At 33.4% G+C, this 15,896-nt stretch overlaps 1 protein-coding gene across 2 annotated transcripts in view; it reads left to right on the top strand.

Moving 5' to 3' along the window:
• The window catches only part of LOC121370268 (cell death regulator Aven-like), a 27,772-nt gene extending 11,876 nt beyond the window's left edge, over positions 1 to 15,896 (top strand). Inside the window, exons 1-6 of one of the 2 annotated variants that reach the window (XM_041495398.1) lie at positions 7,857 to 8,224; positions 8,566 to 8,722; positions 9,139 to 9,308; positions 12,374 to 12,893; positions 13,834 to 13,905; positions 15,024 to 15,896. In XM_041495398.1, the coding sequence (XP_041351332.1) occupies positions 8,015 to 8,224; positions 8,566 to 8,722; positions 9,139 to 9,308; positions 12,374 to 12,893; positions 13,834 to 13,905; positions 15,024 to 15,073 (1,179 nt within the window). In that variant the 5' untranslated portion in view covers positions 7,857 to 8,014 and the 3' untranslated portion in view covers positions 15,074 to 15,896. Of the gene's footprint in view, positions 1 to 7,856; positions 8,225 to 8,565; positions 8,723 to 9,138; positions 9,309 to 12,373; positions 12,894 to 13,833; positions 13,906 to 15,023 lie in introns of those variants that run through there. The other variant, XM_041495399.1, reaches the window with a different exon arrangement.

Below are 15,896 nucleotides of genomic sequence, written 5' to 3'. Positions count from 1 at the left end.
TTTAAATGAAAGAAAATTAAAAACTGTAACAGTATGCAAATGTTCATGCTTTTTCAAATTTTGAACAATTCAAGTATAATATTTTGACATAAGCTACTAGACTGTTTAGCAGCTCCCAAAATGCATTTAGAGTGATGCATGGAGAGGAGAATAGTATTCTTGCAAAACTATTACATCGACCCTAGTGTGTTTCCGTCCCAAACTGTCCCATAACGGGTGCATCAAATTGTCCTGTCTATGGAAAGGGTAGCAGTAGGATATTCCCCTCCCCCCCCCCCTCTCTCTCTCTCTCTCTCTCTCTCTCTCTCTCTCTCTCTCTCTCTCTCTCTCTCTCTCTCTCACACACACACACACGCAAAAAGTATCGAAAGAAACAATTATATTGAACATCAAATAGCTATAGGTTAAAATGTGCTAGGGCGTTGTTATATAAATATTTCCTTTTCTCTTTTAACGTCGGGATACAAAATTTTCTAACAGTATTTAAAAGCACAGACCGTAGTTTCAACACGTAAAATGGACACTAAATTTGGTTAATCTACAAACATGTAACACACCTGGATAAAGTTACAACAGAATGAAGTCTGTGATGTTGGAAAGGGGAAATGTCTTTAATAAACAGACTAGATCTCGTTTCAATAGCGGGTAATTCTCATACGCACGTGCGTTTTGGAAAATAAGAAAAATGCATTTTGAGGTATTAAAAAGACCAGGATGACCAGAAATACTTCGGATGTGCGGAAATGGATAATCTAAAATCTAAATATTAAAATCTAAGTAATCTTTGATTTCAGTGATCATAAACGGTTTTATTGTGAAAAATATGTTTTAGTTTTTAAAAACTAGGGTCTGTCACTTTAATAACAGAACTAATAATACAGACTTCTTGCTTTTACTATCCCTGCCCTATGAACATCCAATAGCCGATCTCTAGGTTTTTTTGCTGGGGTGTCGTTAAACAAACATTCATTCATTCTGCCTGCCCTATTGCCCTTTATTAAATGTACATTTATCTTTTTATTGTTTTTAACTTTTTATTGTGAAAATCGTTCTGACTATCATTTTGCTGAACTCACTAGGCTATGTCTCGCCTTTAGGTCCGGATCTAAGACATTTGGAAAATAGGATTGTCATTGGTGTTGATTTTGAAGGAGACATTGCCTTCCACCAAAAAAACACGAATATTTTGTAGCTGCGCAGACGACTTCTAGTATACATATAATGTTTTATTTTTGTTTAAACAGTGACTAAATCACAAACATATAATAGTAGTTTGAGAATATATTGAAATATCAATTTTGTAAATACCACTGAACATGATTAAATGAAAACAACTCTTAACGTCTCCAAAAGTCTCTGTTATTAAAATGTATTTTTATACATAATATTAACTCTGTATTTAAAGATATTTTTGAAACGTAGATATTTCGAATTATTATTATTATTATTATTATTATTATTATTATCGGCTCAACCTTTTTATATAGTTTTACACTTAGATAACGATCTACTCAAAGGAAAAACTTTTTGTGATAGCATGTTCATATAACATTCCAACACAGGCCCGACTGCTGTTCCTGTTATTATCATCAGTTTAATTCTGCTTCGTTACTCATCATCAACTTTAGGTTTTTCTTTCTCTTCTTTTTCTTCTTATTTTTCTTATTCTTCTTGTTCTTCTTGTTTTCCTTCTTTTTCTTCTTCTTCTTCTTCTCTCGTTGTTACCCTTTTTGTTTTTAAAGTCCTGGACCATAAGGCGTGCATAAAAGGAAGTACTATTTTATTTTGATTTGTACCTGCATATATCAGAATAGAATGTAATGTGGGTGCGTACGTGTGTGCGTGTATGCGTATGTATGTGTGTATGTTTGTATATATGTATGTATGTTTACACATGTATGAATATTAATTTTAAGATAAATTGTAAGGCGGTGTATCAGGGCTCCCCAACCCTGGCACTGTCTAATGGTCTGGGGACAATTAAAAAACCTCACAAAAAACAACAACACCACACACTGTAAAAAAACACACAACAACAACCAAAAACCCCCCAATTATTATCATTATTATTATTATATACATATACATATATACATATACATATACACATATATATATATATATATATATATATATATATATATATATATATATATATATATATATATATATATACATGTGTGTGTGTGTGTGTGTGTGTGTGTGTATATATATACTCTTCAAAAAAGTAGGGGAACTTGAAATATTAATGTTAATATTAACTATTAGACCGAACATACGTTTTGACCACAGACGTCCTAGTAAAGAACGTTCAGGTCTGTTTATCAACACACCCAAATACATTCCATAGTTTGCACATGCATCACGCAGTTGCCCCGTACACGTGCGTGGGGTGTCATTCTCGATTTTGACCATTTCTAGGAAGGTCCATTAATCACTGTGGAACATTATTTTTGTCAATTGTTTCATTCTGTTGATCATACAGTTGTTATTGTTTGGTTTTTAGTCATTTTTATTGTTTGAATTTGCTATATACTGATAACAATACGCCAACTTTCAAATTTCACTTCTGCCCCCAATCATCCTTCAAGATCTTTGGTGGTCATAAAACCTACTGTAATACTGAACTACCGGGTTGTATTGTTTGCTCAATTAATTCACTATTATCATATAACCATTCCCCACAGCTAATATACCTTACAATTTTAGAAATTGTAAATTCTTATAAGAGTTCCCCTACTTTTTTTGAAGAGTATATATAATACTACATTATATAAGATGACCCGTTCTACTGTGCTATAGTTGCCAGATTATTGTACCTTTTTGCTTTACTGCAGCTGCTTAAAATGTTTGTAAATCACCTCCATGTTCTGAGTGTAAATAATGTTCTGTTCTATTCTGTTCAGTTTCGGGGCTGCCAACGCTAGTATAAGAAAGGATAGAAAACGAATGGAATGATTCCTTATAGTGTATATATGTACATGGTAACATAGACTGATCAATTGTAATCATAATCATCAAGAGTAAACATCATTTTAAAAATCTAGCTTTATTAATATTAAACATATTTTAAAAAATTAGTTTTTCACTTATTTGACCCCAACTAAGATTAAATTCGTGAGTTTACTTATCCTCACTATTATTAGTATTAACCGTAACCTATATAGACCTCATTCCGCATAGGTAGGCCTATACATTTCTTAGAAAACATGCATCAAAAACGTCGAGGTGTTTAGATCTTCTTCTTTTTTTAAAATCATTATTTTGTTATTTTATATCACTACTTTATACTCTAATCACAATGACTTCGAATTTCTCTAAAAGCGTTTGATGTTGGAACAAATAATAAATACTAGCTTATTAAAGTAGGCCTATTATAAACTAAGTGTCCGTATAAGAACACCAAATTACGTATTAAACTACTTAATTTCACTATAAAATCGGTACTCGTCAGTGGAATAAATGTAGTGGGCGACATGTTTTGTTAGTCATGACATACAATTATGTTTACCGACGTTCCCTTACAGCTTCTTTCAAAACAAAATCACTGATTCATAGAATTTTGTTTTTCTTCTCATTGTTGTTGTTATGGTTGAATAATATTCGCTGGAAAACGTATGTGGAGCAAGGTACAAATTTATCTTTGCTGCACAAAGTAAAAATGTTGTGATAGCCCAACACATTTGGTGGTATTTCATCCTATGATAACTCCTTTTTTGTTTATGATTCACAAATATGTGGGTCTTCTTAATACAATTGTAATTATAAAAGAGTCAAACTTGCTCTGTGTTGGAGCAGGTACCGGGATGCAAATCCAATGACCCGTTATACCACCAAGGTCGGTTAATATCTCTTCATGTATTATTAGGGTTGGGAAAACTTTAACTTTTTTCTTAAAAGTTGAGTTTGCAGAGTTGTTTCTATGGTCATGTTGCCCGTAGAATCTGAATCCAATTGGATTTTTGACGTAGCAGGACGTTTGATATTGGTTAATGGCAAAAATTCAAAATGACTGCCATAAATACCAATTTTCGTAATGTTAGGTTTATTTTTAATATATTATGGGTTGTAATATATAATTTGTTGTGTTTTTCATGGTGCTGACCTCAAATATGACCTCACAATTGTGGTCTGATGCATGGATATAGATATTTATTGATATCTTGTGCCCATTGGGAAGGCAACATGGCTGTTGACTGGAGTTGAGGTCATACTATTTAAGTCTGGATCTAAGTTCCTAGGTTCTTCTATTTATAATTTGGTACTTATAAGTCTCATCTGTTTGATCTTCTTTTTATTCCGGACTGATTATTTTAGTTTCTTCTCACATGTCTTTCTTTTCACCCAAGAGCTTGATACCAATGTCCTATATTGCAATGTAGCTTTCATCAGTAATTTTAAACCAAAATCATGCTCCAGTTATCTTAGATACTCTTCGTTTTTCTTCTTTTATTTTAGGAAATCATGTTCATGCTATCGTTAAATGTTCTTACACCATTTGTTTGTTTTATTATATTTCTCTTAATAGCTTTTCTTCATCTTTTGATGCGTTACGCAACAACAGGGTCCCACGTGACACTATGAAAAACAAGGAAGTAAACGACTTTGCGTCTATAACATTTTGTAAAAAGTTCTATAATGCCTTCTTCGTGTTTTTGTGTTCCTCAATACCACGAAAGAAGGAAACTTTCCAAGTGACAAGATATTGTAAAACAAAAGACGGATTGTTGCTATGAGATAAGACAAATGACACTTGAAAGTCGACCGTCAGTGTTGTTTGTTTTTACAGACTACATATATTCTGTGACAGAAGATTATAAAACATGTAAGTCCTACTGAATTTTTATTTTACTATTTTCTTCTGTAGATTATGTTAGAATATAGTTTAGGTAATGCTAAAATATAAAATATTAATAACACGATGATATGAATTTTTTCTTTTTGCTTAAAGGCACACTATCTCTATCACTGATATTATCAGTTTGCATGTGCTATTTTTTCACCACTTTTACATTATTTACGTCTAGCCTACTTGTCAATTATAAGTACACATTTAATTAATCAATCCTACAATTAATCTTTGCATAATTAATGCAAGGATATCAAATTGTAATGTGCAGCCAATCAAATTATAATACGAAGCCTCTCAATATTTTATATAGAGCCAGAACATAGACCAGTGGTAAGGCAATCACCTAATGTGTGGTAGGTGTAATATTGATTTCCGCAATGGGTCCATTGGGCTATTTTTTATTCTATCTAATGCTCCACAACTGGTATAACAAAGGCTGTGGTATGTACCATCCTGTCTGTGGGATACTGTATATAAAATATTGCTTGCTGCCCATCAGAAAGAATAGCCCATTGTGTGGTGGAAGCAGGTTTCCTCTCTCATTATCTTGTGTTGTCCGTAACCATATAACCTTACATACATGTATACCATGCATATAATAATAAAAAGTTTAAAATAATATTTGGATAGTGGGGGTGTTATTGTGGGGTTTTTTTTTTCAAATTACTGGTAGGATATACATGTATTATATTTGTTTGCACAGAATCATCCCTCCACCTCCTCCCGGCATATTTATATTGATTCCAGTAATAGCATTATACTATATAAATTATAATGTTATATTTTCATAACATCTTTTATGATGTTGTTTTGCCCTTGTTACCAGTTTGCCCGAGTCATTTCACATTTTTTAAAGATTTATAAATAAGGAAAGAAAAGGAACAATAACCCAATAACACCCCCTCTACCCAAATATTATTTTAATATTATTTTGTGTATATTTGATAGATGTGTGGCTGTGTAAAAGCTGCAAGTATGTATGTATGTCAAATACTAAGTACTAAAGTGCCTATACTATAGGATCTGCGGAGGCTCTTTAAACAGACATTCCTGTTGTTTCCTATTTGTTGATTTAAAAATAAGTGCAAAACATACATTTGTATTATAATTGAATTTTGCATTTCAGGTACAGAACTAGTACGGTTCCTTAAAGACTGAAGCTAGAAGCCATTCCATGCTTGTTTTTATGGATAGAACCTGATTTATTGTCTTGTTGGAACAGGACAAGCAAACTACAAAATGGAAACAATAAGAGAAGTGCCAGATTCGTATTCAGATGATGAAACAAAGTTTTTTATGTTTCATGATGATTATTCCTTAGTAAAAAAAAAAGTGTCAAAGTGTCAGATGTTGAAGTTGTCAGATACAAGTGAATATCAGACTGTACTTGGAACATTGGGTACTGGAATTTTTGTTATGCTTTGAATGACTAAAAATTAGTCCACTGAAAGTTGTCATCCAATGTAAGCCATGAAATAATGGTAATAAAATTGATATGAAACAGGGTTTTTCCACCTAGACTTTATTATTCAGTACCATTTCACATGTTGTTTGTATGAGTAAAGCCTACATGAAATTGGGTTCTGGATAGTTAATTTTTTTGAAAATTTTAATTGCCTCAAATCAAACAGACAATGTCATGGCTGGGGACCCTTGAATCATTGCCTTACAACGGTAATGCATATTGTAAGAATGTATCATGAATAAAAATCAAGTAGATACACAACTTCTTATAATATAAAAATATGAATTGGCCCATATTGTTTCTCTACTGCAATCTGTATTCCAAAACCAATTTAAGTGGAACATTTTATTTATTAAATGGACAAAATGTTTTATAAAAACATTAAAGTATAGTTATTAGTGGTGTGAATGTATATTGTCCTAAACTGTGACCCATAGACCGGCCTCGGTGGCGTAGTGGTTAAGCCATCGCTCTACAGGCTGGTAAGTACTGGGTTCGGATCACAGTTGAGGCATGGGATTTTTAATCCAGTATATAAGTGTATACTTAGTAATAATGCTGCTAATGGAAAACCGTCATTTACCAAATGGTTGACATCCAATAGCTGATTAATTTATCAATGTGCTCTAGTGGTGTTATAAAGCAAAAATAAATTTTAACTTAAAAGGCATTCACAGCATTCAGGTAAGTTTGATGACTGATAATAAAATTTGCATCCCCCACACTCCCACCTCAAATATGTCAAATATGTTCATCCCCAACAAAAAAATCTTGTTCGCCCCCACTTGGGGTTTTGGTGTATTCTTTTTTAAAATATCGATAAGGGAAAAAAACCCAATCAAAATTATGAAACATGACTACGTTTGTAGGTAAAATAGGTCATGTGATTACTAACACCCATGTATATTAATCAATGTCATCTTTACTGCCTAACATTAATATTGGGGGTGGGGCGAACCAACAAATAGTTGGGTGCGAAATGGCTTGAAGAGGAAACGTCTGGTACCCAAGCCATTGACGATAATTTCTTTTAAAAAGTCATAATAAAGTTTTATGTAAATTCACAGACATTGTACTCCACAATGATTATCACTTCTGAAAAAAATATTAATACAAAATAATAATTTTACTCCTATTTTGCAGTTAGTCCGAATTAATGTTAGTCACGAAACACGTAGGCCTACACACCTTAGCTACGTATATTAAGCCTACGGTACAACAAACAAGAAATAAAACAAAATTTGGATCTGCACATCAGTTTCTACTTATTTTTATTTCGTTTCATAATTAATGCAAGTTGAATATGCTGTATTTTGATGTTATTTGTTTATTTTTAATTGTGTATGAAAACGACTTGAAAGACTGGTTTCCTTTTTCACGTAAGACCCTATTTTCGTGTGGCGTCACCTGGCGTTGACTTCGCCTCGTTGACAGTCTGCTCTAGTAGTGTCGTTAAACAAAAACAAACTTCAACTTGTATTACTTTATTCGTGCTCAAAAATACCAGTGAGAAATTAAAACGAAATAACCGACGGAAAAAAGTGCTAAAAGTTTCAAGGGAATTAACTCTAAAAGCAAAGAAAATAAAAGCTGGTAACTCGTGTGATGTCAAAATCGAAAGTGCATTTCCAACTTCTACTGATGATGATGATTATACTTTGAAAGACTAATGCATGCATGCAACTCTGTTATAAAAGATGAGACCAGATCAACATAAACAAAAGCAGCACACGCAGTATAAACGTAAACATGGCATTCCCAAGAAGGAGACTTCTGATGAGAAAAATGAACAGAAAAAGAGTCATGCTGCCACTTCCGGCAGACCGAAGAAGTCATCTGGGTTTGGTGCAAAAGGAAAAGACGACGTGAAATCACATCAAAATCGAGATCTGTCATCGGATTCTGATGTAACCCTCTCTCTCTCTCTCTCTCTCTCTCTCTCTCTCTCTCTCTCTCTCTCTCTCTCTCTCTCTCTCTCTCTCTCTCTCTCTCTCTCTCTCTCTCTCTCTCTCCATTCAGATCTTGTAGATGGGTTATAGCCAAAATGGCTCCGTGAAAAAATCTATGGACAAAACGGAACATACATGTAGTGTTGGCTGAAATTAGGCATACACACGCAACACATACAAGCATCTATACAATTTTACATACACACAAACACATATCAGGAATTCGATGGGAACTTTATCCTGTTGATTATATTTATTATATATATTTTAATATTTGACCCTTTAATTTTTAATTTTAGGATGATGTTAAACTTGACACGGTTCCTCTATATGAAAAGAAGACGTTCCGCCGGAGAGAGATTGTTAGTAACTGGAGCCGGTACACGCTGCCAGAGGAGAGTGAAAATCAACCACAAGCAAAGGGAGAAGACTTCAGCATTGTTTTAAATGCAGCAGGTCATTTTGTTATGAATTATTCAGAAGTGATCTACATATATACATCGTACATGTAAACTGTATCAAATAACTATTAATTTTTGTTGTATAAAACATGTATATTTTCAAAATAGTTTGGTTTTAGAAATATAGTATTAAAGAATAATAAAATCATACTCAGTTTCTATTTAGTTATTCTTTAGGGGACACTATTATTAAATCAGGTTTTTGTCCTCAATGATGTGATAGCTAAAACTAGTACTGGCTTCCATCAGTATGCTGTAGAAGTGTTGGTAAACAAAAGAAACATTCAGTTTTATGGACCAGTATGCACTACGTACCAGCCGTAAACCATATGACTTGGCTGTTGCACTATTAACATAAAAAAACTAAATATATATACTATTTGAACTGCATGTGGCTTTGATGTTTTGTAGGTGGTGCTCAGGCACAGTTCCGATTCAAGGATGAACAAGATTGGGAGAGTGATGTCCCTTGTCTCACTGACACGTCCAACATTCTGTCTCTGGATTGTGACATGCTTGCAGTAGCTATACAATGTATCCCTGTACACGAGCGACTTGGACTAGACGAAGAACTGTTTTCAGTAAGCAGTGAGCTTTAGACCCGCTTTCCAGTAATGCTATTTCATGCACAAGGTTATGAATATAATGATATGCACAGTACCTTTTCCATATATGCGTTTCTGTGCACAGGCGTTCAGTACACTACAAAGGTTCAGCGATGAATGATTTTTCCACACTAAATTTTTCCCGCACAGTGACATGATAATGGAATATTTACTAGCGACTTGAAAAGGACACTTTGACAACATAAATTTTTATATATACTGATGGAAAGAAATAATACATCAATTTGTAGACCAAATTTAATTCACTTCTAGCGTAGTAATGTCTGTATTTCATACCAAATTGTAATGTGGGATTGAATGTCTGTAGTGTTGACTGTGCTGGCAGTGTTTCCAGTCAACTTCGGACAGTATGAATTGATTTTTGATGCAGTCATTATTTCTTGTTGCTATCTGTGTGATCCTTTCTTTCTTTCCATCAGTATAGTAATCCACTTGCAGGGGACAATATTTCGAAATCTGAGGTTACCGGAAGTGGGTTCACGTGGTTTTTTCTAAGGTAACCAATTGTTTGGTTATGTGAATTATATTTGCGTAACCCGTGGGTTACTTGATCGGTTACCTCAAAATTACGTTGAAATTATATTTTAGATACATAGTTTTTAGCTCAAACATAAAGTGAAAACAAATACAAAAGAAAACATTTTACAAAAAAAAATAAGAAAAAAGTCTTTAATGCTTGCTAAAGTTAACAATATTATAAAAGAGCTGAATATCAGCCCCAGTACTGAAACAAAATACAGGGGCGTAACCAGAATTTTTTTTAGTATTACGTACGCCAAAGGCATGCCCGAGCCGGGGGATTTGGGAGGCCTCCCCCTGTGAAAATTTTGAAACTCAGAACCGCTGTAGATGCATTCTGAGCCTTTTCGGAGGCATTTTTTTCTATCTTTTTTAGAGTCAGTTTTAGAGGATATTTTATAGAACAATTCAATACAACCTCGACCTATTCCCGGATTATGTTTTTGCATTACGCACATGCGTACTGTGCGTAATGGGCGTTACGCCTTTGAAATAGATACATAATTATTTGGAGGGATTCGTTTTGCAGTGGTTACGCTACTTTCACTTTATCAATGGTACTTCTATACTACAGTGACGTTCCAAATGTTTGTTTTTTTAAAGCTTATTATGCGATGTTAGTATTTTTCCATTTTTGTGACACTTTTGGATTCCTGTTTATGTTAAAACTGATTTTTAACATATGTAAAATTATAGGCAATCCAATATTATGTCTACATAAATTCCTTTAGAGATAAAATAGCAGCAGATAATTTAGCCATCCCCAGTGGTCTGAGCACATTTCTTTAAAACTTTTGGCTCGACTCTATACCGAACATTTACTTTAGACTGGTTGCAAATTACAACTGTTGAAATATAACCTTGTTTACTGATTTGCTGCGCATCATGCATCTAAAGTTCAGCCTAAAACATTTGTTGGAATACTAGTAGTATGTCTGCTTGAATAAACGTCCTGTAATCGTGAAGTTTGCAAGTTTTAATTTCTTAATGTTTACAGGTCATGACGTAACCAGTTTGCGGTTCGCGTAAATTTAATTTTGCTTAACCGACACGCGAACAGAACGGCGGTTCACGTGAAATATTGTGCCCCGACTTGCAAAAATACAGATTTAGAAATGCATTAATGGAAAGCGGACTTAGTCAGGATTGTTCCATAATTCTGTATTCACTAGGAAAGGTGAGTGATCACTCCTACACTCCTCTACACTCGCCGGGAAGTTTTAGGAGAGTGGCAAATTGATTGTCTTCCAATAAATTTTATTTGAAACTTTATCTGATTACTCGCCTAGCACAATTTCAGCGTGCCTTCATTTTGCTCATGATGAAGACTGCAATTGATGGATTGAGGGGTTGGGGAGTGGCCTGTACCTTAATTATACCATAATCTTCAATACACCAAATATCAGGGCTTCTAGATTATGGTAGCCCCACTACCATGGCTAGTGAAGAAAAGTTGTTAAATGCTACATTTAAGTCTATTTTGTAAATATAAATATCCTGACCCCACCCCACCCCTAGTCTTAGTAGTTTTAATCTCTATCTTCCTCTTTAGGTAACATATCCAATTACTGCTATTAGTAAAATTGTATTAAGTAAAGTAGGGCTAGTGAAATTTTAATTTTGGCTAGTAATTGTTTTAAATCATTGATCCCATGGCTAGTGGATTTTGTAAAAATTCTATAAGCTCTGCAAATATTCCAAAACTTGCCAACAATTTATACATATGTCATTGTTTGCAAACATATATAAAGTTATGTGCTTATCCGGTGGTTATTTCATTTGTTATTTGCTACTCACTCTCACTAATTATTTGCTACACGCCCTCACTAGTTATTTGCTACTCACTCTCACTAATTATTTGCTACTCACCCTCACTAATTAATTGCTACTCACCCTCACTAGTTATTTGCTACTCGCCCTCACTAATTATTTGCTACTCACCCTCACTAATTAATTGCTACTCACCCTCACTAGTTATTTGCTACTCGCCCTCACTAATTATTTGCTACTCATCCTCACTAATTATTTGCTACTCATCCTCACTAATTATTTGCTACTCATCCTCACTAATTATTTGCTACTCATCCTCACTAATTATTTGCTACTCACTCTCACTAATTATTTGCTACTCACCCTCACTAATTAATTGCTACTCACCCTCACTAGTTATTTGCTACTCGCCCTCACTAATTATTTGCTACTCACCCTCACTAATTAATTGCTACTCACCCTCACTAGTTATTTGCTACTCGCCCTCACTAATTATTTGCTACTCATCCTCACTAATTATTTGCTACTCATCCTCACTAATTATTTGCTACTCATCCTCACTAATTATTTGCTACTCACCCTCACTAATTATTTGCTACTCATCCTCACTAATTATTTGCTACTCATCCTCACTAATTATTTGCTACTCATCCTCACTAATTATTTGCTACTCATCCTCACTAATTATGTATTACGTAACACTGTTAACTTATATTTTAATTACATTCCAGAAAGATCAAGTAGATGTGTTTCATCAAGAAGCTGACCGATTCCAAAAGTTTTACAAACAGCTGCCTGCGACTAATGGTGAAAATCATGATACTGAAAACCTGACATCTGTACCCAGGTTGAAGATTTCTGAAAGGGAGACAAATACTACCGACACGTCTGATTCTAAACCTGTACTGTATTCAGATAGGTCAGGTGGAGAAAATATTGTCTTAACAAACTCTCTGAAGACCAACACAGTAACTAAGGAAAACATCGGTGTGATTCTGTCAGACAGTGATAAACATGTTAATAGGGATATTGAGGCTCTGAGTACAGACAGAGATCATGTTTCTGAGAAGGGAACGGAGCACAGACAGTTGTACAAATCAGTTAACAAAGTAAAGCCTTCAAAAACGGAGTGTGCTGATGATGAGCTGGATTTCCTTCTCTCTATGGAAACACCACAGAGTCGCAGAACAGAAATATCAGTATCAAGTGACAGACATTTAGAGTCTGCTAAAGAAAAGCAATTACAACTAGGTAATATAATAGTGTAAAAAAATTAAAGTGTCAAAAAAAAAAAAAATATATATAATAGTGTTCTCAAGGGTTTTGTGCTTCTATTTTTTTGTCCAGGCCATACACTTAATAATGGCAGTGATGGCAAATGTGGCAGTAAATTGTTGCTACTGTTTGTGACGTTGATTGATGAAATGTTTTTTCAATGTATAATCTTTAATGTCATTGGCAACATCTATAAAGATTATGCATTTTACAGTTTATGTATTTATGGTAGCTGTTACTTGTTTAAAAAAATTGCTAAAAGGATGTTCAAAATTAACATTCGAGGGTTTTAAGTTTAACTAGAGTAAGAATTTTTTTTTTAAATGGCTGTTGCATGAAAGTTTGACCACTTCATTTCCATGTCTTGTTATTAAAGGGTCAGACATATTTATTTACAGAGCAATATTAGATGTTATTTTTGGTTAAATATTAAATATCTTTTAAAGATATAATAATATAAATCCAAAATCCAAAGAGATGAAAATGTACATATTAAAGACCAGGGAAAAAATGACGTCATGTTGTGGTCACTTTCATTTAGCTATTTATCAGTTAACTTTGCATTCCTATGCTACATCTATCAATGAAGTTTACACAAACAATATTACAAAGTTTATCAAGTAGATCATTCATTTTAAACATTTTAATGTATTTCTGAAGTGATATTGATAAAAGTTGAAAAATGTTACTCACAATGTTCATATAAACTTTTTTAAAAAGGATGTAATTTTAAATGCTTATATTGTGTATCACGAGGGAACATTTTGTTTTCAAAATTTTGATTAGCAAACACTGTCTAATGTTTTATAAAATTGTGTGTTGTGATTTCTGAAACATGATGTGATATGGAACAAAATGTTTCTATATACACATGTTTTTCTACTGTTTTTCTGATCATATTTGTGTTTTGAAACAGAAATGAAGAGTGATGAACCAGTCCTAACAGCATTATCCAACTCTCAGCAGTCGAAGCCTTCTACAAAATCTGGTATGTCAGTTTTCAGCTCTGTCTTTCTGTGTGTCCGTCTGTCCAACATATAGTTTCACAAATGTTTTTATCACAATGCCTTGAAATATTGAGTGGAGATTTTGTGAATAGCTTTATCACATACTGTTACAGATCAAGTTTGGTTTCATGGCAATTTGCCCATTTTAACATAGTTATGGCCCTTGAATTTAAGAGATACAGAAATTTGTTGGGTCTGGCAGGGGACATAGAAAATACTAAACAAGTTCCTATGTGAGACTGTTTATATTACATTGAGTGTGTTTTCAATCATACATCACGAACGAAAGCAATTGATGTACCATTAAAAACACACGACTTGTACTATAAACAGTCTTACACCAGATGAGTATAGTATTTTGTTTATTACACCGCACATTAATGGACAAAAATCACACAGAATGACTTCCAAAGTAACTGAACAAGAGATGAAAATGTACATATTAAAGACCGGGGAAAATAATGATGTCATGTTGTGGTCACTTTCATTTATCAATTAAACTTTGCATTCCTTTGGGAACAAGTATAGTATTTTATTTATTACACTGCACATTAATGAACAAAAATCACACAGAATGACTTCCAAAATAACTAAACAAGAGATGAAAATGTACATATTAAAAGACCGGGGAAAAAATTAAGTCATGTTGTGGTCACTTTCATTTATCAATTAAACTTTGCATTCCTGTGCCACACATCTATTAACGAAGTTTACACAAACAATATTATAAACCTATTTGAGTCTAAAAAAATTTATGAAAATATACATTTTGTTGAATTATGCCGCTAACATTAATTATAAAAATTGACAGCAAGTATTTTTGTCAATATAAAAATATGAATCGAAAGAACTATGTGCACACTTTATGCATGAAGATTTATGCGGAGTTGTACTGTATTAAACAGTCGATCACCTGATCAGACGTCATGACATCTCAAAAAGCATGTTTTACAATGTGAATAGACAATAAATATCACATGGGTATTTTCGTCCACCGTGATGTAATAAATTTACTGCTCTAGCAGTATTCACAGAATGCTTGTTTTTTTTTAATATATTATTTTAGTTTTTACAAGCACTACAACGTTTGTCATTTCAGGTGATGAGGAGAGTTTGGAGGATTGGCTGGACAGTGTGTTGGATAACTGAGTCTCCACTTTGTGAATTCAGTACAGATAAAAATCCTCCAACGTTTTCCAGAATTCTTGATTTTAACACCTCCCAAAAAATGTTCAAGTCCCTGCTCTGTTATGAAAAGCCGACAGGCATCTCTACTTTTCTAGACCCAGCAATTTTTCAAAATGTTTGGTTGAATGTCATTTTGATGTCTGTTTTTATAATTGAGATTAAAACTAAGATTTCATGTACACCCAACAGAAATGGGATATATACCTGATAGTTGCATTGTGACAGAATATGATTTTTTATTTGAAAAGTCACTAGCCACAAGACTAGTGGGTTTGTAAATTTGACTAGCCCACCAAAATAAAGCACTAGCCCAAATTACTAATCAGTTGTAACAAACTTTAGCTCTAGCCTCGGGCAAGCAGATTTGTCGAACTGTCTGAAGAAATGGGATATATAATTTATTACAGAACAACATAAAGTTACTGCATTTAAGAAGCTGCCCTGTGCTTATAAGACAACTGAAGTCTGGACCTAAGCTTCCATAAAGTCTGGAGACTTTAACATCATGACATCACCATAATATTATAAACTGCATGCAACAGCTTAAACTTCAATAGACTTTATAAGTTTTATGTGGATAGGGTCTGAACTAGAATTTTAAAAGAGACTCGCATTGATTCTTTGATAAATTGATTTCTTCAGTCGTAAGAAGTATAAATTGTAGACAGTTTTATTCATTAGTATTAATATTATTCAACAAGAATTCAATGAATACGAAATTAATATGGCTGGAACAATATTATTTTATGTGAATTACAGCAATTAATAAAGATTAAAAATTAAA

Source organism: Gigantopelta aegis, chromosome 4 (assembly GCF_016097555.1).
Source record: "Gigantopelta aegis isolate Gae_Host chromosome 4, Gae_host_genome, whole genome shotgun sequence".
In the NCBI taxonomy this organism is placed as follows: domain Eukaryota; kingdom Metazoa; phylum Mollusca; class Gastropoda; order Neomphalida; family Peltospiridae; genus Gigantopelta; species Gigantopelta aegis.
This window is presented reverse-complemented; position numbering and strand designations above follow the sequence as displayed.